Source organism: Ornithodoros turicata, chromosome 1, assembly GCF_037126465.1.
Source record: "Ornithodoros turicata isolate Travis chromosome 1, ASM3712646v1, whole genome shotgun sequence".
Taxonomy (NCBI): Eukaryota; Metazoa; Arthropoda; class Arachnida; order Ixodida; family Argasidae; genus Ornithodoros; species Ornithodoros turicata.
The window spans coordinates 38415336-38441697 of NC_088201.1; the positions used below are offsets into that span (position 1 = coordinate 38415336).

The 26362-nt window shown below is 45.5% G+C and overlaps 1 protein-coding gene and 1 long non-coding RNA gene across 2 annotated transcripts; both read left to right on the forward strand.

Annotated features, from left to right (window-relative positions):
• Positions 1-4260: 4260 nt before the first annotated feature.
• LOC135398402 (uncharacterized) lies at positions 4261-5628 on the forward strand. The gene is made up of 3 exons (XR_010424100.1): positions 4261-4495; positions 4786-5435; positions 5548-5628. It is a non-coding gene; the product is annotated as an uncharacterized LOC135398402 (long non-coding RNA).
• An 851-nt stretch (positions 5629-6479) lies between these two features.
• Positions 6480-7529, forward strand: LOC135398409 (uncharacterized). Its single transcript, XM_064629822.1, has 3 exons — positions 6480-6740; positions 6812-7116; positions 7221-7529. The coding sequence occupies exons 1-3, from the start codon at positions 6542-6544 to the stop codon at positions 7248-7250; spliced, it is 534 nt and encodes a 177-aa protein (XP_064485892.1). The 5' UTR covers positions 6480-6541; the 3' UTR covers positions 7251-7529.
• Positions 7530-26362: the final 18833 nt, after the last annotated feature.

Below are 26362 nucleotides of genomic sequence, written 5' to 3' on the forward strand. Positions count from 1 at the left end.
TAAACTTCACGTTTCCTGGGAGGATTAGTCTACACTTACTTATTATACCGCTCACCTTACACAGCTTACTTGTTAAATATTGACAATGATCATTCCATGACATATTATAAGAAAATATACGCAACGGGATTTTACATTATTTACATATTGAATATTTAAGTTTCCAAACATTTAACGGCGACACCAACGAAAAAGGCTTATTTTTGGGTCTGAAGATTATACATTTAGTTTTATCAGTATTTACATGTAAAAAATTTTTTGTAGTCCAGACTTTCAATTTTTCTAACGAAGTATTACCTGTCGATACTAACTCAGACACTTGAGTAGCTGAAGCTAGTATCGTGGTGTCATCCGCATATATAACGAACTGCACCTCCCTGTCAACAGAGACAATATCAGAACCCTCGTATGGATTATACTTTCTAATACTTTTGATAATACAGGCAGTATAGAAATTGGTCTATAATTTCTTAGCACATTTTTGTCACCTCCTTTATAAACCACCATTACCTTGGCACTTTGAATGGAATCTGGGAATTTCCCAGTGCTTAGTGCTAGGTTGCAGATAAACGTCAACGGGAATACTAAGTGATCAATAGCGAATTTAATTGGTTTAATTTGTAAGGCGTCTATGTCCGTACATTTATAATTGTTAAGGTTAATGACGACGCTACGTACTTTAGCTACATCTGTAGGAAACAAAAATAATGAATCTACATTGTGGTCAATGTCAAATGTGTCACGATCAGGAATGATAGATGATATTCCAACGTTAACAAAATAATTATTAAAAATGATCGCCAAGTGACTCCCTGAGGCAACTTGTCCGTCTAACACTATACTTTCTATATCGTTAGTCTTCCGTGTGCGACCTATGATACCCTTCAAACTTTTCCAAGCCACCTCCGAGCATTTACAAGAAGATTCGTCAAAGAGACAATTGTAGTAGTCTTTCTTTGCCTTCCGTACCGTGATATTAACGTGATTTCTAAAGTTCTTGAATGCCATTAGTTTAAGAGGTTCCCTTGTTAGAAGGAATGTGTTATACATACTTTTTTCGAATTAGTGCTAGAAGTTCATACGTAATCCATGGTTTTCTTGCACGCTTTGGTTTAAAACTTTTTTTCAGTGGAAAGCATGTTTCGTATATGCGCTTAACAACAGAGAGGAAACCTTGATACGCGTCGTTGATATTCGAACATTGATATAAAAAATCCCAAGCCTCTAGTGATAACCGAGAACTGAACAATTCTAATCTATCAGGGGGGGTATAGGTTTATTGAAAAAAAAAAAAAAAAAAAAGAAAGAGGGGAAAGGTTAGGAGGTTAATCTATCAGTTGTAATGTCCTGAACATATATAAAACTCGACTGTGGTCGCTTACAGGCCTTCCTGATGAAAGCAACAACTGGAAGATGATCACTGATATCACTTGTTATTCAACCAGAGATAATGTCACTTTCATTATAGTTTGTTATGAAGAGATCTAGTAATGTACTGTTAGACTCCGTTGCACGTGTTGCCTCTTTAACATGATTTGAGAAACCATATGAAAGAAGCATTGATTCCAAATTTCGCATTGAAAGGGAAGTTGTCCAAAAATCTATATTGATATCACCACCAAGAAACAACTGACACCTACTTTCTCAAGCGTAACACAAAAGGCGTTCCATAAATTCAAGAAACTTAGTCACATTTCCCTGTGGGGGACGGTAAAGAACGCTAATATTTCACATTCCCGTCTAACACACAGAACTTCATAATCAGGCAGCGATATGCTATAATCATTTAGCAATTGAAAATCAGGCGAATGTAATAACATTGATACACCTCCACCGGACATATCTGGACGGTTTAAGAAAAAATGAGTGTATCCAGGCAGTAAAAAAAAGTCACTTTCCGTTTGGTACCATGTCTCGGTAATCCTAAGAATATGAAAATCAATGTTGATAACGTCAAGTAAAGTATTTAGACAGTCATGCTTTGACCTTAAAGATCTGGCATTCAACAACAACAACAACAAAAAAAAAATGAATAACGAAATGCAGCATCATTACACAGGAAACTTTTAACTCTATGAGGAAGATGAGGCATATATCGAAAAAAAAAAATGAAAAAAAAAGAACAAAGGAATAAAGAAAATGGTGAAAGCTGAAAAACTGAATAGTACAACATGCAAAAAGGGGTCACACAAGATAACAGTATAACTATCAACGATAACTTTTCAATATCGGTCTCGCAACGCAAGCGAATGGCAGGTGTACAGGGTCGGCCATGACCTGCAAGTACGCCAGCGCCGCGCAACGGATGATCCTGGGTTTGAGACCTCGCGCATGCCTCGCGCCTAGCGAACGTTCGCCACCTCCCGGTTGGGGTTGGGTCCGTCATTGCTCTCGTAACACTGGCGGGCGGGGAGACCCACCTGTTGTTGCTATTCAATCTCTGCTGGCGATGTTTTGATCAGTGCGTGGCGCGGCGTATTCTTTTACTTTTCTTCTCGATTCCGATAAGACAGAGATTACGTCGCGCCACGCACTGATCAAAACATCGACAGAATAGCAACAGCAGGTTGGTCACCCCGCTTGCCAGTGTTACGAGAGCAATGACGGACTCAACCGAGAGGTGGCGAACGTTCGCCAGCCGCGAGGTCTCAAACCCAGGAGCACCCGTTACGCGGCGCTGGCATACTTGCAGGTCATGCGCTCCCGCCGACCCTGTACCATCAGATTGCCTTCCAAAAATGTTTCCATTTCGTGACCATAAGTACTTCCATCCGCAGACCCTCCTACGTTGAGATGCCAAGGCAAATAGGCGCTTTAATTCCGGACACAGACGTTCATTTACATAGACAGGCTTGGCGCTTTCAAAACCAAGGTCGGAGCCTTTTAACCTTTTCTTCTTTGATAAAAGCAGTAACTCATCCCGTTTGCTTCGAATATGGTGGGCTAGAAATACGGGTGTGCCAATCGGCCTATCCAATGCATGGGGAAGGGGGGGTCCCTCAAATGAAGGATACATCGAGTCGTCGCTCGCAGCGAACCATGCGGATTCGCCACGAACTACAAAGGAAAACTATATAAGTCTCCGCTTGTGTCTCCGTGTAAACAATAAAACATTTTTGATGTCGAAGCTTTCTTCAGCGGCAACTGTTCCTTTTGCTTGCATTTATGGTTGTCAATTAGGGGACAGTACGTCGAAGTCGTCACGTGACAACGGCAGATGGGTGTGCCTAATGGCACACACCTGAACGTCTCGATGTGATAACACATGCCATGCTGTGGATGTTCGCTCGTCACCTTATCAGTAAAGCGCGTGGGCGTGTACATGCTTTGATTCCCAAGTTCGGTGAACAAGAAAATAAATAAGGAAGAAAATAAATACGAAAAAAAAAACGCTATCTCGTCAACTTCTTGCTTGGACAGACGAAAAATGAACCCAAGCAGCAAGACATCTTGGCCCAATATTGGACCGATATTGGCCCAATATTCGTCCGGCATTGACAATATAGGTCCAATATTGGGCCAACGATGAAAGATGAAAGTCACTGAAAAGGTTAGCCAGCTGTACACTCTTAAAAATGAACTTCACCGCATAGCACGCTCCCAGCCAACCATTATCTCGAATGATATCGTCATCTGCCCTGATTTGTTGAAAACGAGAGGCGTACGCCTTTTTTGTGACACTTATGCAGTTCATAATTGTCACAAAAAAGGCGTACGCCTCCCGTTTTCAACAAATCAGGGCAGATAACGATGTCATTTGAGATAATGGTTGGCTAGGAGCGTGCTATGCGGTGAAGTTCATTTTTAAGAGTGTAGGGATCGAACCCACATCTTCTGGATTACCGGTCCAGGGCTCTACCAATTGAGCTAAGCTAACACGCTTTGTTTGTATCTGTCCCTTCTATGTGTTCCAGCCTCAGAACATCAGTTTCTCCATTGGGTCAAGATCTTGTGCTCCTTGGGAAGGGGTTCTCGTGGAATAATATTCCACTGGTGAAAATATTTCTAACATTGCTCCTTCTGCTTTCTTCGGGAGCTTATGCGCCATCGGCTTTATCCATGTCTAGATAGTTGACTGAGCAATGGAAAAAAAGGTATACAAGAGGACATGACGCAAATGTTTCTTGTCAAACTGCAATACTGCTCGTAAACACAGTAACCATCTTTCGTTATTTCGTGTCCCCCGGGACACACAGTTATTTGCAGCATGGAAAAAGTTTATTCCTACAGACGACGGTGAGCTGGAGGAAAACAGCGCCCTGTGCGAACGTCACTTCGAAGAAATGTGTCTAGGAGGGGGACACTATTTCACAAGCTTCAACGGGGCACGAAGATACTGGGCATGTGTAGGACCCTGATGGTGTTGCGAGAGAACTGTTGAAATGCAGTGGCTCCTAAATTCAGGATCACAGCTTCGAAATTACACGGTGTAACAATGCTGGATCGTATATCACACACCGGGGGACAGGAGTTGTTGCTTACTCAAGGGAGAGAGGTGAGCCAGATCGACCTCGGCTTTGTATTCTACAGTATAGTCAGGCGCCGCACCAATAGCCGCCTGCTCTTTTCTAAAGTATGACCATATTTCGCGGTCCCATGATGCACCTACAGACTTCCTCGTTCGGCAATCGTGGGAAATCATGTGCAGAAAGCACATAGCTTTGGGTAAGGTCGCGGTCTCATCTCCTTGCTACCCGTGCTGGCTTGTTCCTTCCGTGTGAGACGGTCTCAAAGATTCACAGGGTATGTGTGAACAGTCGTACATGGTGTCAACATTTATTGCAGATACATCAGTCGGCACTACTTACACGTGATAAATGGTGAGGTGGTACTACTGACGGGAGGAGTGCCTTTTCTGGATCCGCGCGCAGCTCCGACAATCCTTGGCGCCAATGATGCCAGAAAGCGTGATGCTGGCCCCAGCCATGGCCAAGGACCACCGGAGAAGTTATGCCGTCCAACCCGTGATACATCAGTCTTACTGGAGACAGAACCCACGGTAAACGTCGAGACGGCCGAAAATCTCGAGGCTTCACCTCCGAACACCAAGAAGAGATGCCATTTCACGAATAGCCTTGTGTGCCCTTCTCCGGCTTGGTGTTGTATTCGTCCGACGAATATTGACGACACAGTGCTCTTCGCCACCTTTGTTGCAAGTGGACAGACCGCTTTTCCTGTGGAATTTGAGAAATGCGTGGAGTTCTCGGCAAATGAGGAAAGTGCAACTTGTAGAACATTCATAGGCACTACGCTACATGCAGAAACGATACTACCGTCAGCAGCTGAAGCCAACGCGGTGTTGCGGAACTTAGATGACATAGTAACTTGCAAAGGCGCAGGCACGTTGGAAGGCTACTCTTCTGTCAAAATTGACACAGCCAAATTCAGGATGAGCGGCAGAACAATCAGGTCAGGACGCTGCAATGGAGTGACAGGTAAGGTTCTCTTCCATTGTGAACATTGCTTGTAGTTCGTGGTATCCGGCGTAAGTGCGCAGTGCACGACCCTGTGCTCCATCACATGTTCCTTCTGATTGTCTGCGTCCAGGAAATACTGGCAAGCCGAGCGTGGCCTGAAAATACACGAGGGCGATGCTTCAGCAGCGGGTATGCCGACTGAGGACCCAGAGGAAGGGAACTAGACTCCAAGAACGGTTCCGTGCCAAGCGGCGTGCTCTCAAGAAGAGACCACAGAAGTTGCTTCGCCTCAGGACGGCCGTCGAGATGATGCGAAAAAAGAATGAAGGGACGAAAAATGCTGTTCTGGAGGAAAAGGCTAGTTCTTTTGTCCTGACACAGATCGTAAAGTCCACGGCTGCTCATAACAATTGTTCCGCGGTGTAGCCCACTTTTAGTTCAATGGGCATGTGGGAGATGCCGTGAAAAATGAGCACATTGAAATGATGTGAAATGAAATGAAATGTGCATATCTCTAAGACGAAAGAATATATTCCTAACTTCGTTATTAACAGATAAAAACGCTTAGCCCCAAACAGCAGGAGAACGTGCGACATTGTTTCGTTGCCGCGAAGCGGAAGTCCCTTCATGGATACAAATACAGCCCAGGATAGATCCTGGAGTGCATCGTGCTCTACATGAAAGGACCCCGCCTCTACAGACATCTCCGACGTAACAAAATCCTGGTCCTACCAAATCGGTCCTGCCTAAAGAGCTACATAAGGGTATATCAATTTAATTATGCGCGCGCCAACGGACGGTGAAAGGCATTACGGAGCATTAAGGAAATTGAACATGTTTACCTCATTATGAAAGTCTCAGCGTGACGGTGCTAATGCTTTTTCGTCCAAAATGGTCACGAACCATACGAAGTGTTCCATAGAGCTCACGAAATACAAATGGAATGCAAATTATAATTTTTGTCAATTATTACTTTGACAGTTCGGGTGCTATTGACAATTAGAGTTGTAACCTTTGCACTAAAGCGGATATATCGATGCATGCCTTTATTCAGAACTTCAAAGGCAGCTTCGGGTTCAACGCCAACATATTCTCAGCTGTTAAAGCCAAGACGGCATCCATGGATGCGTACCGGTTGCACGGCGGGTTGGTGCTGGGTTGAGATGAAGCCGTCGGAGCATCTCTCCTTCACCGGGACATGCGAAGTTCAGGGCTTCGTGGACCTTGGATCGTTCACGCCGGAAGATGCTCGGCGTACTCCAGCGGACCACGGCCTGGTTATAATGTTTCAGCCGTTCGTAGGTGCATGGACGCAGATTATAGGTACAGGTTTGCCCGTTTTATCTCATACGACCGTGCTCAGGTACTCTTTGCTTTTTTTCCCCCCATTGGAGGTGTCTTCGCCTCACGGGGAAACGTGAAAGCGCACCTGCTGACGAAGATCCTCGTGGAAGCCAGCATCTTGTGTGAACAGGCTGGTCTGTTCGTCGATTTGCTCTGCTGTGATGGCGCCTCATGGAACCGCTTCATGTTGCACATGCTTGGTATTAGGGCCACTAACAGCAAGGACGTCAACTGCAAGATACCTCACCCCGTCGATTCCTGGAGATCCCTGTACTTCCTGTCCGATTTTCCACACCTGGCGAAGTGCGTACGACATTCGTTCCAAAAAGCTGGCTTCGACACGCACAAGGGAAGGGTACGTACGTTTTGGTCTTTGTTTCATAACAGTCAAAACATATGAGCAGAGTTCTTTCCAAGAATACCTGTTGCCACTGTCATGTAGTATGTACACTGTTACAGGTACTTTGGGAGCATACAAAAGCAGCCTGAAAGTCCGACTCGAGAAACCCTGCACTAAGAGCGATGCCGAGAATCACGTACACCCACATTTATCCTGGCCCATTTGACAAAATGCGCGTGACCCTAGCCTTCCAGATCTTCAGCGACGATGTGCTCCGCGGATTTCAAATCTGCTGCGACGATATCAAGGCGTAGTACGGTGACTATGGAGCGACGGAGGAGTTCATCAGGCTCATGCAGTCTCTGATATCTGATGATGAGGTATGAAGCGATGAGGTAACACACGCGCCTTCGCTTTTCTTCTGAGAAGCTGACGCACCGACATAGTACAGATGATGCTTTAATGTTAGCGACACAGCGTAGCAAACGGGCCAATCGGGGAAGGCAGTTGCGGTTAACATGACCTGGGGTAGCGACATTTGTTACAAATGTGTGAATTAGATTTGCAAAAGGAGGTCGCGCGTAGATGATTGACCGTTTTCCTGCGTTACACATTAATAGCATCCAATTTCCTCAGACCAGACTCGAAACAGAGCAAGTGCCTGGATGAAGTGCTAGAGTACCTGGACGAGTGGGAGGCGCACGCCGGTCAGGGAGGATTCCTGAGTCGCAGTACCCCTGAAGGACCACGGGTGAGCATCACAAGTCTGATTCATGCAAGAGCCTGACTCATGCAACCAGATAGCTCCAGTTAGACTTAGTACAGTCCATGGAATTTGTTTTTGCATGAATAAAATGAGTGCAGAAAATACTACAAATGTTGGCAGAAGAAAAATAGACGTAGAGGAAATTTCTATATATAATAATAAGTTTAACCAGAAAGCCTGTTGTGTCACTGTGTATGTGATAATTACTAATCACTATGTGTGCATGATGTTCCGCGCAGTTAATCATTAAACTAGGTTAATTATATGAATTTTATTTCACTACTAAAGGCTCGCGTACAACGATTACGAATACGTGAGTGTGATTTTAGCCTACAACACTGAACGGAAGAACCGAATCGGGAGATTCCACACCAAATCAGGCAGGAGTCTGGTCGACCTCTCCGATTTTTTCTTTCCAAATACACGGAAGCCTATAACGTAGGAAGCGTACTAGCAGAGGAAGTTTTTCAAATTACTTATAGTTATTTTTTGTTAAATCAACTATATAGGAAGATTTTGAGTGCTGTCCTTCTCAACTTGCAGGCCTTGTATCTTTGTGACTATTAGAGACACGCAGGTAATTTTCCTCCTACGTGATGTCGTTGTTGTGGTGCATTGCCTGCTTGCGTCTTGGGGTTCTAAGTTTTGAGAACGTGTGCTAACGAAAAAATCAAGAAGTCGCCCCGCTTGTTAAATTTTCCGCTTTTTCTCCGCCTGGCTGCTTTTCTCCACATGGGCGCATCTTAACGTGATTGGTATTCTTCTACTTGCCATGAAACGCCCTCTCTGCTCATACCAAGTACGTTGTTAGGTAATCCGAAACAGGGCAGGGCTTCTGGCTCGCGTTTAGATAGGGTAGTCCGGCAAACACACGTAACTTGAGGGTCCGTTTTTGTCCATTCGCCCATTGATGACCTTGTTCATCTTGCTCACAGACGTCGTCTATGATGAACTAAAATAGCATATTGCAAAAAATTCGACTTCAGAAGTCGAACTGTCGACATTCGAAGCACAAGGCTGATTCACATCACAGCGTTTACGGCTGCGTACGGCGTCTTACGTGTACCTTCGTTCCATCCTGAAGGATGTTTCGTTGCAATGATTCGCTGTCAGCGGACGTAACACGCAACCGTAAACGCAGCGGGAACCGGTCCACTCGTCACAATCCCACTCGTCACCGAAAGACTCGTCACAGGATAATGGGTCACACCGGCCCTCTGGTACGAGGTCCTTTTGTCACCGAAACACTTGTCAAGGGGGGCGGTTCGTCACCGGAACACCGGTTGCAAGGTTGACCCCTTTCCAAAGGGAATGCGTTTCACCGTGTTTTACCAAAGGGATTAGCCGAGTGCCCGACCCGCACTTCCGCGAACCCGGATTCCGAAGACCGCTGACCGTACAAATTTCACGTCTTTGCTAAGAGCATGGAAGTGACGAAAACTCAGCGTGGGGCTCCGTTGCTGGGGCGCGGACAAAAGTTGAGAGACTGACCAAGGTTATAGGTCAGGAGAGCATTTTACGTATTTCACACGTTGGGGAGTACGGTGCGGTGACCAGATGGCAAGTTCACCGTGACGATTATTCCGGCGTGACGGCAGTTCAACGTACGAGGTGCCCTGTGACGAATTGGCCTCATTGACGAGTTCACCTATGACCAGTTGGCCTGTGACGACCGGGCTTGTGACGAGTTCTCCTAAACCCAAACGCAGCAGTGTGAAACTGTGAATCAGGTTGTGGGAGTGGTACCAAAGCCGGCTGTCGCATATTATTGCTTCACAATGCACATTACGTTGTTGCTGGCTGCGAGAACCGTAACGTCAGTGTTCCTTTGTGTGTTTGCTCAAGCAGAGACATCTGCCACGGCAACAGCTCAGATGTGTCGTTCCTTATCGATATACGCACATATCATGAAGAGAACTCACGGCTCACACCGTCTGTTGTGCTTGGACTATGCCGGAAAGCACCGAAAGCACGTCGCTGCGTACGGTATAGTAACGGTAGGAGAATGCGCGATGCGCACGCTGATAACAACGATGTGCATCTCGCGTTTAAAGTCCTGCTAAGTGATACACGGGCTCATTACAAGGAATATACAGGATGTCTTTTTTTATAGCCGATACAGATTTTTCATTAAAAAACTATAAGGGCTATAGACATGCTGTTTTCCCTTCTATCATCTCTGGGCCGGCGTACGTTCTTGGCCATATGTTGTTCGACCGTCAAATGACTAATTACCTAAAAATCGTTAATTAACCTTTTAATTATAAATGCTACGAAGTTGTCCCAATGAGAACATATGTTCCTTTCGGTGACCTGATATCGTAGCCGTTTTCAGAACAAAAAATTCGTGAAGGAACACTTTTTTTTTCTTCATTTTGTTCAGTGCGAATCTTTGGAGACCCGTCTTTCCTTTGCCCCCAATGTGAGAGGGTGAAAGAGCACAGTGTCGCGAGCACTCTTGCGTCCTGGAAAAAGATTAACAGAAAATGCAACACAAGATAAGGGCAGTTCCGACAGCGTCACCCGGTACATACATTTTTGTTTTGTTTCTGCGAGTTAAAGTAGTTAAAGCTCATCTTCCACGCATGAGTTTTGTGTTGCTTCACGAATTTTTTGCGGACGATCTACCGAACCGATTTTTGTTCTGAAAACGGCTACGATATCAGGTCACCGAAAGGAACAGATGTTCTCCTTGGGACAACTTCGTAGCTTTTATAATTAAAAAGTTAATTAACGATTTTTAGGTAGTTAGTCATTTGACGGTCGAGCAACATATGGCCACGAACGTCCGCTGGCCCAAAGATGATAGAAGTGAAAACAGCATGTCTATGGCCCTTATAATTTTTTAATGAAAAATCTGTATCGCCTAAAAAAAGACACCCTGTATAATACCATTGGAGCCTGTTGGTTGGCATGCATGGTCTTTCGGGGAAATAAAAAGCCGCACTCCGCTTTAGCTGTTCAAAACCGTGCAGGAACGCGCATTCCGAAGCATTCCCCGGTTGGAATGCTTCGAATGTCGGCGGTTCGGCTTCGCCCCTTTCTGAAGTGGATTTTTTTTAATGTGCTATTTTAGCTCATCATAGACAACGCCTGTGCGCAATATGAACGATGTCATGAATGGGCGAATATGCAAAATGGGACCCCTCAAGGACCAACGCGTTTCCGATGGACCACCCCCCTCTAAACGCTCGACAGGAGCCCTCAGATCACCTAGCAACGTGCTTGGTGCAGGCCGTAAGGGCATTTCGTGGCAAATAGAAGCGATACCAATCACGTTAAGATGCGCCCATTTGGAGAAAAACACTGAGGCACAGGAAAAGTGGGAAATTTCTCAAATGGAGCAACGTTGTGATTTTTTAACCACACGTTTGCAAAACCCAGAACCTAAAGAAGCAAGCAGGCAATACACCACGATATCGACTATACCTCAAGAAAGCTCAGCTCCGTGCTTTAATAGTTACGAAGCTGCAAGGCCTGTAGTCGAGAAGTGCAGCACTCAAGTTCGACGTTTTTTGTGTGTGTCTGTTACCTTTTAAATAGCTATCAATGATTTTCTAATTACGTGCACTATACTGATATGCCTCCTAGACACCAGGCTTCCATATATGTTGGAAAGGAAAAAAATAGGAGAGGTCGACTGAATAAACCTCACTAATTTGGCGTGGAATCACCCCGTGGAACACATGACCCTAGTGTTCCAGTGTTAATTGATCGTTGGTTGGAAGAATGTGACAAATGTTCACATAAGCTATGCGAATACGACACTGCAAATTACATCGCCCAGCAAAACGTTCGTGAAGAAGCCAATTTGGCGGTATACCAGGCTGACAAAACGAAGTCACTCTATATGACGCTCCTGTAGAGAAACGGAATATTTGGTTGCACGTGAGGACAGTTGGATTTGCGCGCTGGGCCTGTGAATAACCTCGGTTTACTGGCGAACCACTTTTTCGGGAAGACCTGGCAGGAAATAGTGCGGCAAAGGGATTTTCGAATCGACCGATTTTGCAGGCAATGAAAAGAAAAGCGTCCAGAGACCTCGTCATTGATTTCGGTCGCTGCCAGTGGAAAGAGAGGCTGGGATTTAGCGCTTTCCTTTGTCGTTATTGGTCTTCTTCTTTCGCCACCTTAGGTGATAAGGGAAACCTGCAAATATTTGTCTTAGAAGGAAGTATGAACCTCGAGAGTTTTGAAGAATTGGGCCGAAATTGCTGCATAAAGAAAATAAAAGACAAAAAGAAAGTGACCGTCGTAAAGCAAAAAGAACACATAGCTCTCTTTTTAGATCCCATTCCTGAATAAATTTCCGTTCGAAGAGAAAAGCAGGAAAAGTTTCAAGTACGACTTGCTGTGGTAAAACTGAACGTAACGAGTCGAAGATAGTCACATGATACGACCTAGTTAGTAATGTGTGTTGTCGAGGTGGGATTTAGGTAATACTTTGCCTGAGTAAATGTAACATAATTTGTGTGAAAAAAAATCAACCACATAGAGCGCTCTTTGTGAGTTGTCGTTCCCTCGGATTATCGGCAATCTGACTACGCAGTGGCACTGAGCTATATTGCTACTCTCTTCTCATATTTGTGCCATATGCACCTGCGATACTCAGCCAATTATGGTGAATTTTGCGGAAGCTGCCATACTTCGTCCTTCTTGTCGGGCCCTGCCTCTTATGAACATATATCTCTGTGGCCGATAGTCGTTTAAACTGATGAAAAAGAGAAAGGCGAATCGTCATCGCCACTCAATATCTTTTTTAAGGAAGCCAGCATTTTCACTGGTAGAAGATTATGATTTTAGCTGAAAACCACGTGGCGACGCAGTGAGGTACCACTAGGGTGCCGGGTTTTCGAGTTTATTTGTTGGCGTATTCTGATCGTGGTTTTTCGGAGTTTATTATTTTCCGAGAATTGCGAGTTTTTGCTGTAGATTTTTATTTTTTATTTTGCAACTGGGTTAAAACCCGAAATGCGGGGATAAAAGCGACGGCTGTGAAACGGCATACTCCCGGAAAGAATGAGAAGCTATCTAGCAAGAACACTTACTGTTATGTGGCAGAATTTGTGGACAACGACATCTGTATCACGATGACCCGGCGCCGTGAACATCCCGAAATCCGGTATTCCTTGACACAGTCGCAACGCCAGCTTTCGCTTGCTTCCCGTCGTACTGTCTGCATCGCAACAACTAGACAAGACAATTTACATGTCATTCCATTACATGTCATGTGTGCTCCCTTGACCCCTTTCAGGATCAAGGGAAGCATGATTCACAGAAAAGAAAAAAAACGACAGGACGGTTATGATTGTTTAACGCGAATTTCAGCAACAGCACCGTCGGCATTCGGCCGTCATTTTAACCGTCCAATGCTAGTCTAAGCAGTGCATGGCAAGTCAACGGCAGCGCTGTGAGATAATCCTTGAACCACAAGCGATCGCACACCGAGCAACTGCACCAAATGGGTTCTCTCTGAATTGCCTAGTGAAGCCCTTCGTGCCGCCTTCGGCTTTCGTTTGCCTCTGACGCCTCTTTACCTCCGCTTCGGCGGCACGCACGTTGTGATTCTGACGTGCACTCTCTTGTTTGCGGCCTCGGCTGTACGACGAGCTGGGTCTTTGAGCTCTGCGCTTCCGTCCGCGTTCTCGTGCTCGCCGCAAAGCTTGTGCGTCAGCAGGACCTGGTATCTCCATGGCGTCTGAAGCAGAAGCACCAAGGGTATAGCTAAGGTGTCTTTTTACTCAAGCGCCATGCTAACATTGCCCTCGTCGTCACAAATACTGTGTACGCTTTTCCTTCTGCGGAAGACGCCGACGCCGCGATCTCGGGAAATGAGGCACTAACAGCTGTCGGCTCTAAAAGGAAAGCCCTACACTCTTAAAAATGAACTTCACCACATAGCACGCTCCTAGCCAACCATCAGCCCGAGTGACATCGTTATCTCCCCTGATTTGTTGAAAACGGGAGGCGTACGCCTTTTTGTGACACTTATGCGGAAATGTTAATAGTCACAAAAAGGCGCACGCCCCGCTTTTTCCACAAATCAAGAGTGATAGAGGTATCACTGTGTACAATGATTGGCCTTCAGCGTGCTATGTGGTGAAGCTTTGTTTTAAAAGTGTAGGCTTTGGACGTTTTCCAGGTACACGTCAGAGGTGGCCGAAATAAGCCCATGCCGAGTAGAGTCACTAAATAAGTTATCATGCTCAGCGACTCACATGTTGAGTTGCCCTTAGACCAAGAACACATATGACAACTGGATCGTATTAATCGCAAAAAGTGGCGCAACCGGTGGAAACACGGGACTTGGTACATAGAAAAGCAAAAAATCCAGCCTTAGGACCAAAAGAGACAAAGAAGCCTTAGGACCAGAGCGGCCGATATTTCGGACAGGGACAGTTCTTCGCCATGTCACACCAATGAATACACCTAGCTTTGGAATATAATTTCAACTCCATTATGAAAGGGCTCCTTTTCTTAGTTCCTTTTACGTTATTAGCGCAAAAGCGATAGCGCACGATACACTGAAACTCACTATTATCTTCGATTCTTCGTCGTTTAAGGGCAGCAATGGCTTTCCGCCAATGAGCAACTGATATTCCTTCCACATCTGTACTTGCAAGACTTGACTCAACGCTCGCTTTTCCGATGCCAGCCAATAACTCTCGTCAGGGTCCTGCATTAATCCATGGGATGCGACTCAATGTGGCTTTTACAGCTCATCAGTGGCCTTATACCGCTTGCGCGAAACTAACTCTCCAAGATGCCGTCATCACTGTCGCGATCTATCTGGAACACATCCTTTTCTATTTCCCTCACTGCCAAACTTTCAAGATCACACTTACAGTGTCTCTAAGTCAGCTAGACTCTCGCCCCCTCATTATGATACAATTTGCTTGGTCCATGGTCAAATCCAACCCAACAATGCTCTGCGCTAAAAGCATTACTAACCCTTCTGGACAATGTAGGACTTCGATCCTCACTGTGAGGCCCATCATTATATTTTCACCAAATTACCGTGAGCAGCGGGGTATAGACCATCGCCTCTGGCGGTGAAACACCGGAGTCATCATAATCGAAATAAAGTTCTTGTTTTTGTTGTATATTTGTGTGGACAAAACAAGATGATCCACACAATGACCGTCATAAGAACGACCCACACCATTAGAACGATGAAAATATAGTACACAAAAAGTCTTTGGGAGCCTCCTTCACTTCAAATCAAGTGAAAAGGGGCACTATTACTGCGTTGACGATTCATTTCGTCGTGACAGGAACACACCCCGTCCTCGCATTGCAGTCACGTGTCTGTCACTTCTATGCGAGGAATTACCAGCTACCGTGGCATAGTGGTTAGGGTGGCTGCTTTCCACGCCGAGCCTGGGAGGTGACGCGGGTTCGAATACCCGCACCGGCTGTGCTGTCTGGGGTTTTCCATGGGTTTTCCTGCAGACTTTCCAGAGGAATGTCGGCACAGTTACCCTTGAAGTCGGGTCCTGGATGCATACTAACCCCTCTGTCTCCTCACTCCTTCCTGCTGTCCTCTCTCGTACGCCGCTCATAGCCACAGTTGCTTCGCGGCGCTAACGCGGAACTAAAAAAAAAATGCGAGGAATTCAAAGCACTCTTATACCGATTTTTCGCCGATAATAAATTACAGCTAAGCGAAGAATTCAAAATGCGGCCCGATAAATTGAATTTTAAGAACCGAAATTCTGCAAATCCTGGCTTCGAGAAGGATTGTTTCTTTTAAAGCGTCAAAATGAAATGCTCAGGCAACTCTGCGAAGATTTGAGTTCCGAAAGAAACGACTCGACTAGTTCAGTTTCTTGTATTGAAACTTCTCAACAGTGCCGTTCTGTCTGCACCGGTGGAAATGTAAGCGTTGCCTGAACGAATGAATGATTGCTCCGTTGGAGCTCGTTATGTACGATGTAATGCGTAAATGACAGTTTTTCTCTAGTTAGACAGGCTCGAACTTAAACTTCCACTGAATTTGAATCGCATGCCAATCCGTGTAATCTTTTCGCGAAGCCTTTGCATGCGTAGCTGTTTGAAAATATTTCGCTACGTGGAGCGACTGGGCTTCTAATATACTATTGTACGTGCAAGAGGATCTGCGAACGCAGCAGGAATGCACATTAACGGCAGTTTATATGCAAACAACTTCCCTGGCGCAGGTATGTGGCGTGCGCACATTCGTTTTACACGGAAGTCTTGCCTGTTCCGTCTGTTTCTCGGAGCTGTAGCGGTTGATTAATGACGGTAGTTGGGCACAGTCATTTTACGAGCGCACTGGTGCACAGAACCTAAGCTGCACTGTTTTTTGTATTGTTTGTATTTTGTGGTTTACAGTGTGTAGACCACATGAGGAAGAGACTGTGTCGTGTTACCGAAAACGTGCGAACAGATATGTTCATCGTGGGGATTATTATAATCAGTGCATAATATACATAGTACAATTCAGCATATTATCACTATACTGTTAACGAAAATTTTGAAAACTTTCCGGTCGGTAACAATAATCCCCAGTTACTCATCATTTTGTTTCTCGTAGATTAAGTCTTGTCTCCTTTTCTTTTATGTTTTTTTTTAGAGTACCACAAAAAGGTCATTTTACTGAATCGAAAGATTGATGAAAACCATCTAGGTGATGACGATGACAGTAGTGCGCAGCGGAATGTAGCGTAATCGTAGTATGCAGAAAATCCGAGATGCTATATGAGGAATGGTTTCGAGACCGTGGAAGATATTCACTTCTTCTACTGTTCTTTTCGGCAAGTGGAGAGTCGTTAGAGGTAATCGAAACTTTCCGTTCCCGTATGTGTATGCTATGGGGCATCCTTTATGCTTTCTCTCGACGCTCGACGCATAGATTTGCATAGCTATCATGTAGGGTGGTTTTCATATCTGTTTTATAGGATGACCATATGGAATACTTTTATTGCGAAGATGATGTTGAGAGAAGTCGTAAAACTTTTGAAAGTTGCTTATCTTTAGCCCTAGTGGGTAACTGAATATTCAAAAAATACAGATTCGTTTCGCGTCTCCCTTCAGACCTTATTTTCGGCTCGAGCACGAGCACGGAGAGATATTTGGGTACGGAAAGCAAAACCTTTGTTTCAGCAATGCTTCAGGAGTCAGTAGACCCTAATATTACAACTGTGCCACATGCTGGTTTTGTAATAAAGCATAAATTGTTATCATATGTACGCAGTATGTATGTCAAAAGAGGGTCCGGACAAAATGTCCCCGGACGATATGTCCCCGGACGAAAGGTCCCCGGACAAAATGTCCCCGAAAATGTCCCCGGCTGCCATCCCTCACTGCGAAATTAAAGTTCCTGCTACATAGTCGTTGCTAGCTTCCGTGACAATAGATGCTCGTTTTCATTAGGGATGTGCCAACCGAATCCGCAAATCCACGAATCCTCGAATCCTAGGCAGGGATTCGAGATTCGCGAATCCGAATCTCAGTGCCCAAAACGACGAATCGAATCTTTCGAATCCACCAACCAGGTTTGCCTCCGGGGTCCGCCGAAAGCCTCATTGGCCGACAGACGTTTTTTGTTTGTTTGTTTATTTGTTTACATTGCTGTGAACTTAAAGAGCTTAGGCAGGAACTGTTACATTACAAGTTTAAAAGTAACCTGGTTTTGCTTTTGATTGTTGCTTAGTTTTATGGAAATAATTCACACTCAAGAATTTATGCATTTCTTGTATAGTCGACGAACAACATGTTAAATAACTTACTTTTAAGAAGAACTATATGGGTATATTTTCTCCTGACACTGAAGCATTGTTTAATTTGTTTTCATTAAACAAAAGTGTCATATTTTGCTTCAAAACATTTTTCACTAGAAGTGTTGTTTTTTTCTGGCTTTTTCAACTCTTTTAAAATAAAGGATTCGAAAGGTTCGAGATTCCTAAGATTCGTGGATTGGTAGAACCTGCCTTAAATTCGGATTCGGATTCGAAAAATTTTGAATTCGTCGCATCTCTAGTTTTCATGCTGTCCGTGGAGATTGTGCGTCCTGGGCCGACTCTCTTAAGGGGATTTAATTGCCTCTGTAGTGTCGTTGTTAGCTTCCATGACAATAAATGTTTGTTGTCATGCTGTCCGTAGAAATTGTGCGTCGTGGGCCGACATCTCTTATGGGTGTTTAATTCCCGTTTTTTTCGGCAGCCCCACTACTCCTTTGATATTCCCCGTGCCTCCCTGTTAGTGATGTACTGCTTTGTGGACACATGCAATGCCACATATCTCAAAAGTGAGGACCGTTGCAGTGATTGGGACATGATCAAACCAAAATATTTATTTACAATTATTTACATGTGCACCACTACACTCACACCACTTCGAGTTCCGCTCTAAAAGCGGATTGTTGCTTTTATGCGTTTTTGAGGTCGGATTCCTATCGCTTTTTGCTGGAACACCGTTGAAACAGCGCCTTCCTCGAGTCGCAAGGCGTCGATGAGCCTGTGCACAGAGGGGTGGCTATGTCCAAGAATGCTTTCAAAACGGTTCGGCGCCTCCGAATGGTTCTTTGTACGGTGGCCGCTTGTCATCGTAGCGTCGTGAACGTTACATACTTCCGGCGGAAATTTCGGTGGCACTCGCCGTAGTGTTACATTTCTATTTCTTCGGTGTACATTTCTGAATGAGCCCAACACATAATTGGTTTCAAAGTACGTGACCAGTTCATCAATATCTGCTGGCTCAATGGATTTGAGGAGATGAAAACCATCTTCTACCTCTGAAACGGGGAGGAAAGCAAGGGCGTCCAGCATGCCAACGAAGAGTCGAAGTCCCTCGTCCTCCCTGTACCTCGGCACCCAAACTGAGCTGTTGAACCTTCCTCCACGTTGACTGGGTCATGTGGAAGAAACATCCCTGTGTCTTCACATCGCCTCCAAATACTTATTTCGCGACATTCATTGAAACCTTCTCAAAGTCGGTTAATATAACCTCTGGGTAGGGCGAGCAACCAAGCGATTCGCATCTCGATGTAATCGCACGGAATAGTTCCTCGTAACACTCCTGAGTCTTCCTTTCCATGAGTGCGTAGACGATAGAAACCGCAGCCTCACCAAGAGGAATTAGAATGACGTAAAACTGCTGAAAAAGCTTTGGAGCTACGTCAAAGTTTCCGTCCATGAACCACATCTCACTTTCTGCAAGGGCACGCAGACACTGCTCAGTTCCAAACACAAGAATCCTGTTGTCGGCTGTAGGACTGTAATGTAACAAGAACTCAAATTTTAACGTTCATTTCGCAGTCAGCTGGGGACATTTTGTCCTGGGACATTTTCGGGGACATTTTGTCCGGGAACATTTTGTCCTACACCCATGTCAAAAGAGCTCAACCTTCATATACTCTGAGTCGCCTTCCAACGGAGTAGACGGATCCACAATTGTGAAACTGTGATCTCTATTTTTCTGGAAGCATCCATCCATCCACCCCATATGTTGCTCTGCGAAAACCACGCGACGTAGTCTACTCGTATTCTTACATGAGGAATCCTGCACCGTGAAAGTTTGATAAAACGGTAGATTTATACTAATCCCCGAATTCCTTAACGTCCTTGAGCGTGTCACAGGTGCATCCTGGGGCCCCTCCTGCCGCGACCTCCACCGAGTCCATACTGCTCTTCTCTTGGGCACGCTACGGTATAGCCTCCCTATCCTCCATGGAATCATCCCTACCCAAGACCGAGAGCTTCTCCACCTCCAAGCCCGCAGCCTCCGTGTCTGCCTAGGGGTCCCTCGGACAACGGAGACGTACTCCGTCCTCGCAGAAGTTAGGGAACACTCTATTCCCACTCTACGGGACTCAACCACCCTGCGCGTATACGCCCGCTGTCTGACTCACCCTTCTTATCCCCTTCGTCAGATTGAACAAAGCTGCCCTGCTTCCACGTTCAGTACTGCCATTGCCCGCCTAAGAGATTACCTCGCGCCCACATCTACTCTCTTTTTTGCGCCAGCTACGTGGACCCTTGAGCGTCCCATCATTCAAACTGCAATCCTGGACCTTCCTGGGAAACACGAAGCTCTTCCTCTAGTAGCATATCAGCTCTCCTTGCCACATATCAACTCTACCTACTCCTGCTGTCGTCAGATCTTCACAGATGCATCTGTGATGCGTGACACGTCGGGGGCAGCCTCTTACATCACAGGTACGGACTACCAACAAGCCTACACGTTGCCCTACTGTGTCCTGTACTGGGGCGGAACTGCATTCCACCCTCGTAGCCCTAGAATACATTGCTGGCCTGCCACCTGAGAAGTCCTGGGTTGTCCTCACTGACAGCAGGGCGTCCCTCCTTCTTTTGCTGTCTTCCCGCCCCACCATCACACATGATCATCCAGGCATACAATCAGCTCTGTGCCAATGGTCACGTTCTTTCTCTGCAATGGATTCCCGGTCAAGTGGGCCTACAGATAACTCACGCGCAGATGCGGTGAGTGCTCATGCCACTGTACATCTGCCCCTTAGTGTTTCTGCCTGTCGTCTATCTATCCGCCGCCCGTATGCAGCTCGTGCCCAAGCGTTCAGAGCTGGAGTCTGCCTCATACCACAGTGACCTGCAATCAATCTACCTCTCAGTGGACTTCTTTATTGCGTGTCTCTGCACTGGTCACGAGGAATCGCTCCTCCACCGCCTCCGTCTAAACATAGCCCGCACACCGTTGCATCTGTTCAGAATGGGTCAATCCAGCACTCCCCTCTGCATTAGCTGTGGCGATATTCCCCAGGTGGCTGATATTCCCCACTGCATCCTACACTGCCGGCAGCACCTTCTGCACCGTGACGCCATCTGTCGTCGTGTATCCCAACATGGCTACAACACTATAACATTGGCTACCTTACTGGGCCCTGTTCTTCAGCCGACCCTGTGGGCCGTCACTACTGAGCTCCTTCGCTTTCTCCACGCTTCGAACCTTGTCAACGCCTTGTGATTGTGTGAGCGTGTGTGTGATTTCTTTTCAGTTTTTTTCTTCTTTTTATTTCTCTTTTCCTTTTCTTCGTTTTCTTTTCCTTCTCTTCTTTTTCTTTTCATCTCTTTTATTTTCTTGGAATAGCAAGCCGACCTCTGTCTGGCTGACCTTTCCTTTCTTTTTTTCTTAATACACATATTCCCCCGAATTCATAGATGTGACTTGATCTCGATGGTGATGGTGATGTGATCTAGACTTGATCTGCAGCTGCCTTGAAAGAGTGTCAATGCACTTCAGAAACCCTCCTCGGGTTGAAACGTTCTTACGCAGCGAGCTTGACGTGACACGCCTGGTGAATATTTCAAGTCAGTGCTTAGGCTACCTTGAACCCGACTTGGATAGCGCTCCAGTCCGCCAGCTTCAGGAAGCCATATGACACTCAGAATCTTACCTTGTCTTGGCTTTACATGAATGCTGATGCGTCATCGTTTACAGGGCATTTGCACAAGTGTTGGTGCCAGACGGCAGGTGTGCCACATATTCTGAGTTCTGACGCTAAGAAATTTCGTGTTCCATACTGCAAAGCAAATTTTAAGTGCAAAATTGTGCAAAATCTCGTTCCCAGACGCGGTTAAAGTTAGCAGACTGCAACTTGACGAAGTAAGCCAGCGGTAAGGTTCATGAAACACGCAAACCGTCTTGGCCGAAGAGAGACCTTGGCACAGGCTTGCACAAGTCAAGATGTGGCTTCAAGTCAAGTCATATCTGTGAATTCGGGGCTAGGACATTACATTGTTCGAATTTCTTTTCGAGAAAAGGCGTGCGTATAGTAGCTGCATAATCCGAGAAGGGTATTCCAGGAATAGAAACCGCAAAAGGGAAAATTGTATTTTCGATGTTGCGAGAAGTGTGTACGTACTTGGAAAGCCATCTTCAATAAATATATATTCCCCCCCCCCCATCTTGTGTGTTCTTTTTCTTCTTCCTTTTATTTTGAGAAAGAAAAAATGAAGTGGATTGGATTGGATGGAATAAACAATAATATGGAGATTGTGGTTCCACAAGAGTGCAGTAGGCTGCTCCAGCTCACTTGTACGTGAAGTGGAAAGCGACCAGGGGTTCCTAATTTTCTCCACAAACTACAAACATGGCAACTGGGACGAATTGACTTAACAATTAACAATCCTAGCACGGATTACATAACATGCAACCTAGCATTGCAATACAAACAAATGACCGTCACCCATCAAATTTTATTAGTAGCTGACGACACTATACTTGTCGGTCACAACTAAATGACATGTTGCAATATTTCAAGTCTATTGGCTGCTGCTAAGTGAGGCATAGTGGAGCCGGTCCTTCATGTACTGGAGAAAGGCCTCTTGATAACGGGGTCCGCCCCCGGGTAGGCCGTGTCTTGGATTGCACGGCCTATATCGAACGGTCGTCGGGGCAGTATCGCTTGCGGTGCCGTTGGTGGGAAGATTTTTTTCAAAAATATGCTCATGACTTCTCTTCAGGACTCTGGATATTAAAAGTAATATCATCCTAATCGCAACCTAATTCTCTTAATTTTTCAACATGTCTTACCTAATGTTGAGCAGAACGGTGTTGCGCATATTAGATTAGATTCGCGCCGTGAATCACATACAGCGGAAAGTGGCTGGCCGCATGCGGTGCTTTCCCCTCAAACTATGTCCTTCTCAGTTCCTGACCGTTAACCACGCTATTTTACGTCCCTCCTGCACAGGCTTCGTCTCAACGTAGCCTTCACTCCCCAATTCAAGTGCCGAATCGGATACTGTGACAGCAGCCTATGCTCCAAATGTAGCGTCGTAGCGAACATTGAGCACGTCCTAATAGAATGCAAGCTCTTCGAAACGGAGAGGCGGCAACTCTGTGCTCAGCTGAGTGGTGCTAGCCGACAGACGTTCAATCTGGCTGCAATTCTTGGCCTATGTCAGAGCCATGTGCAACACCGTCGAGGTCTTCTGATGTTCTTGGAGTTCTTCTTGGCTACCGGCTTGCTCCAGACGCTGTAGGGTCCTCCCCTGCATCTCAAGGACCATTTTTCATGTGCTTCTTTCTTCCTTTTGTGTGACGTAGCGTTGCGCAACCAGAGGAGGGGAGTTCAAGAGTTGTACTTGCACATAACTTCATTTTCATATTTCACATCTCATGTTTCTCGTGTAATGGGGTAGTGTACTGCTCTCAAGCTGTGAATCACCCCAGGCCATAGTCATGATTTATTTGTTGTTGTCGTTGTTCCTCTCAAATCATCCGCAGGGAATACAGTTCTCGTCCCTGTCTATTTCATTGTTAGCACACCACGCGTGACCTAAATGGGGGGAGGGGGGGATCTATTTATTTTGACAGGAAAAATCAGTCAGAAGGGACGGTTTGCTATTCCTTGTTATGTAATTCCTACCTAAATTGCATCCATCTGCAGGAATATGAAATAAGGCTGGTGATCTGCTCAGCCCGACCAAGGCTGGGTTGCATTAAATACAAATACAAAAAAGAAAAACGCATATCTTTTGCGTGTTTTGCCACGTACACATTGCGTCCTGTGCCTATCTTTTGCGGAAACTTTACCAGGTGCCTGAATAGCGTAGTCTGATTCACGGCTAGAAAGAGTCCGCTTTCTGACAGAGCGAATGTGCGTGCACCCTGGCATATGAGAGCGAGCAAAGCAAGACATTAGCCGGCACATGTCGTGTTCGCTGCACTTGCCACCGGATTGCGCCTTTCAGACTGCGTTTCACGCTTCGGTTGGAAAATGAATGCCCTTTACTTCATGGTTTCAAATGAGAAACTGCCGCTGCTCATGGCAAAGGAGGCGGCATACGGGTTCTTAGTTTTACAGATCTCTCGGGGAAAGGCGAAAAGCCTTCACAAACAGAAGGCAAGCTTTTAGGAGAGTCACGGCAGACACATTGTGCTTTCGAGGTTTTTGGCGCACATACTGTACGTCAGGACAAAAGCGCTGGACCACTGCGAAAGGGATGTCTTTGCCTCACCATGTTAGCCATTGCCGCACAGACAGTGTTATCTTCTGTTCTTTATGTAACAAGGAAACAGAAAAAGTGCGCGTTTGTAATTCATGCACAATGCTGCTGCATGTCGCGTAGGTGGATTATTTTTGTTCTGTCTATATGTCTTTGTTCTCTCCACAACCTCAACTTACTCAGACTTATCCAACACTGAGAATTACAGGAGGTTTCTACGAATGAACATTACGCAATGTTAACTATGCATTATGCTTCACAAAGGGTGCGTTAATAGATGTAATACTGTTATGGATTCTAAGGGACACAGCTAAGGACACATTAGACCAATAAATGCTAGACCAACACATTTTGGTACTCGGTCTTAACTATCCGTTATGTGGAACCTCTTCCTCGTTCAACATGCAGCGATGACCAGCATTTTTGGCGCTTTCTTTCAATTTCTTTTCACCGGAGTAGCTGATTAGGACAGCATATTGTCCGGTAATGTTGTAGCAGGTCAGATTGCAAATTATTGACACAACACGGTTCGGAGTCATTATCACGATCATATTGGAAAATCCATTTAGTGACACTATAGTGTGGTACTAATCCCGGGTCGACTGTGACCGGCGAGCCAACGGTCACAGTTGAACACGAAACAGAAATGGCTCCATCAAGCGGTTTTTGTTGGGTTTCCCGCTGAAGGGAGGCGACGTTTAGCAGAATGCTCGCGTTGTCTTTATCACATTTCTGCCGACTGAAACTAAGCTAGATTGGGATCATCCATAACGACGTTCATGAGCCAGGATGAATCATCGCGTCAGAAATATCGGGGGAGGGGTTGCAGGTTGACCATTGGACCTCCTATCGACGTCTTTGGGGTTCGATTACGTCCTCTAATGGTCTAACAATCGGACCAGTTTCAATGTAACAATAAATTGGATTAGGAACTATCGCCCCTGCACCATGGTGGGATGATCTGATGAGCTATGGGATGGAAATTGCTAGATTCTCAATCCTCGTGCAATGTGGTCTTCTTGTTGCCATATGGAATTCTATAGGAATGGCCCTGAATCGTCGTCCCATGTCATCATCACTTCTCCTTCATTTATTGTTGTTGTTGTTGTTGCTGTTGACTTTGATAATATAATATCGTTCTATGTTCTAGGGGCACTATACAAAGTTCCTTAGTTTTCATAATATATTTGGAATTCCTGCCGTCAGTGACATCCTTTGGCTTCTGCATCAGCGGGTTAGATTTTGACACATAGGAAAGATGCTTCTGCAATCTGCAAGATAAGTTTCTGGATTTGTCGGCTTCTTGAGTTCTGTTTTTCGAGCGATTTTTTTTTAGTGAGCATAGTGATTTTTAAGCTTGTAGCAAGCGACTGACTTGCGCGCTGAGAATTAGTGTGTTTTATCCGTTGTGGGAATGTAGGCCCCTACACAAATTCGATGAATATTTTCTCGGAACATTTCACATAAATTTAAGTCAAAGCTTGTATAAATGTCGAGAGTAGTGAGAACTTCCCGCAGGATGGCTACCGTGGTCAGTCATTTGGAACTGTAGAATTGTTTGTCTGCAAATTAATTGAGCTTTGTATTTAAATTCTAATTAATTGCGAATGATAGCAATGAGTTATCATATCTTAATTGACGCCTGTGAAAGTACAAGCACAACACATACTGTGCATAGCACTTAAAAGCTGTTTTCCCTGACAACCAGTCATCGTCGACACTCCTTTGCCCACTCTATACACAGGAGAAATTCCTCGAGGATACATTGTGCTGTCACGTTTATGAAATTCCGAACCACAAACATTTATCAAAAGTGAGGTTATCTGGGAATTGCAGCATCCTGTTGTCCCTGTGTCCAAGGCGTGCCCTGTAAGAGCTCCTACCTCTCCACGTTGTCCGACAACCCAGTCTTACCCACGTCGAGCGCTACAGCGGAAGAAAGTAATTCTACACGGAGGGGCCTACTCAGCGTACAGGATGTACTTGTTCTGCTTTGATACCAGGAGAGCATGTCTAACCGACAGAGCACGCCTCTCTCACCCAATGTCTACTACCGCAGCTGAGCTCTCCGGTTATTTGTTGGCACTACACCGCGCTGTCTAGCCACCGTCGTTCAAGATGTATGTGAACACAACAACGCAGTTTTATGAGGGGATGACTTTTCTTTGCAGTGGATACCAGCTGATGTTGGGATTCACGAAGACAAAACTTCTAATGTAGCGGCACTTGTAGTCGACTAGCTGGCAGATGAACAGTATACGTACATTTCACGGGGTCCAACGCCATTGAGAATGCCCTTCCGAGTGGAAACGGATGCGGTTAGCTGTGGGAGTTATATCTCCTACCCAGGATCGACCATATCCATATAGACCTCCTCTTTTACCACAGCATCTCGTATCGTCGCACGCAACTGATTGTTTGATACATTCCTTCCAACTTGACGTACCTTGTGATTGCACCTATATCGATAAGATAGGACAGGCGAATACGCCATATTGCTGCGCATGCAGAGAAGCAGATAACAACAACACTTTATTTTAATGAT

Excerpts from the sequence above, each read along its gene's own strand:
- LOC135398409 (XM_064629822.1), top strand. The coding sequence starts at position 6,542 with ATGCGTACCGGTTGCACGGCGGGTTGGTGCTGGGTTGAGATGAAGCCG. Across the intron at positions 6,741-6,811 it reads TGCATGGACGCAGATTATAG|GTGTCTTCGCCTCACGGGGA; the intron begins GTACAGGTTTGC and ends CCCCCATTGGAG. Across the intron at positions 7,117-7,220 it reads TCGACACGCACAAGGGAAGG|GTACTTTGGGAGCATACAAA; the intron begins GTACGTACGTTT and ends ACACTGTTACAG.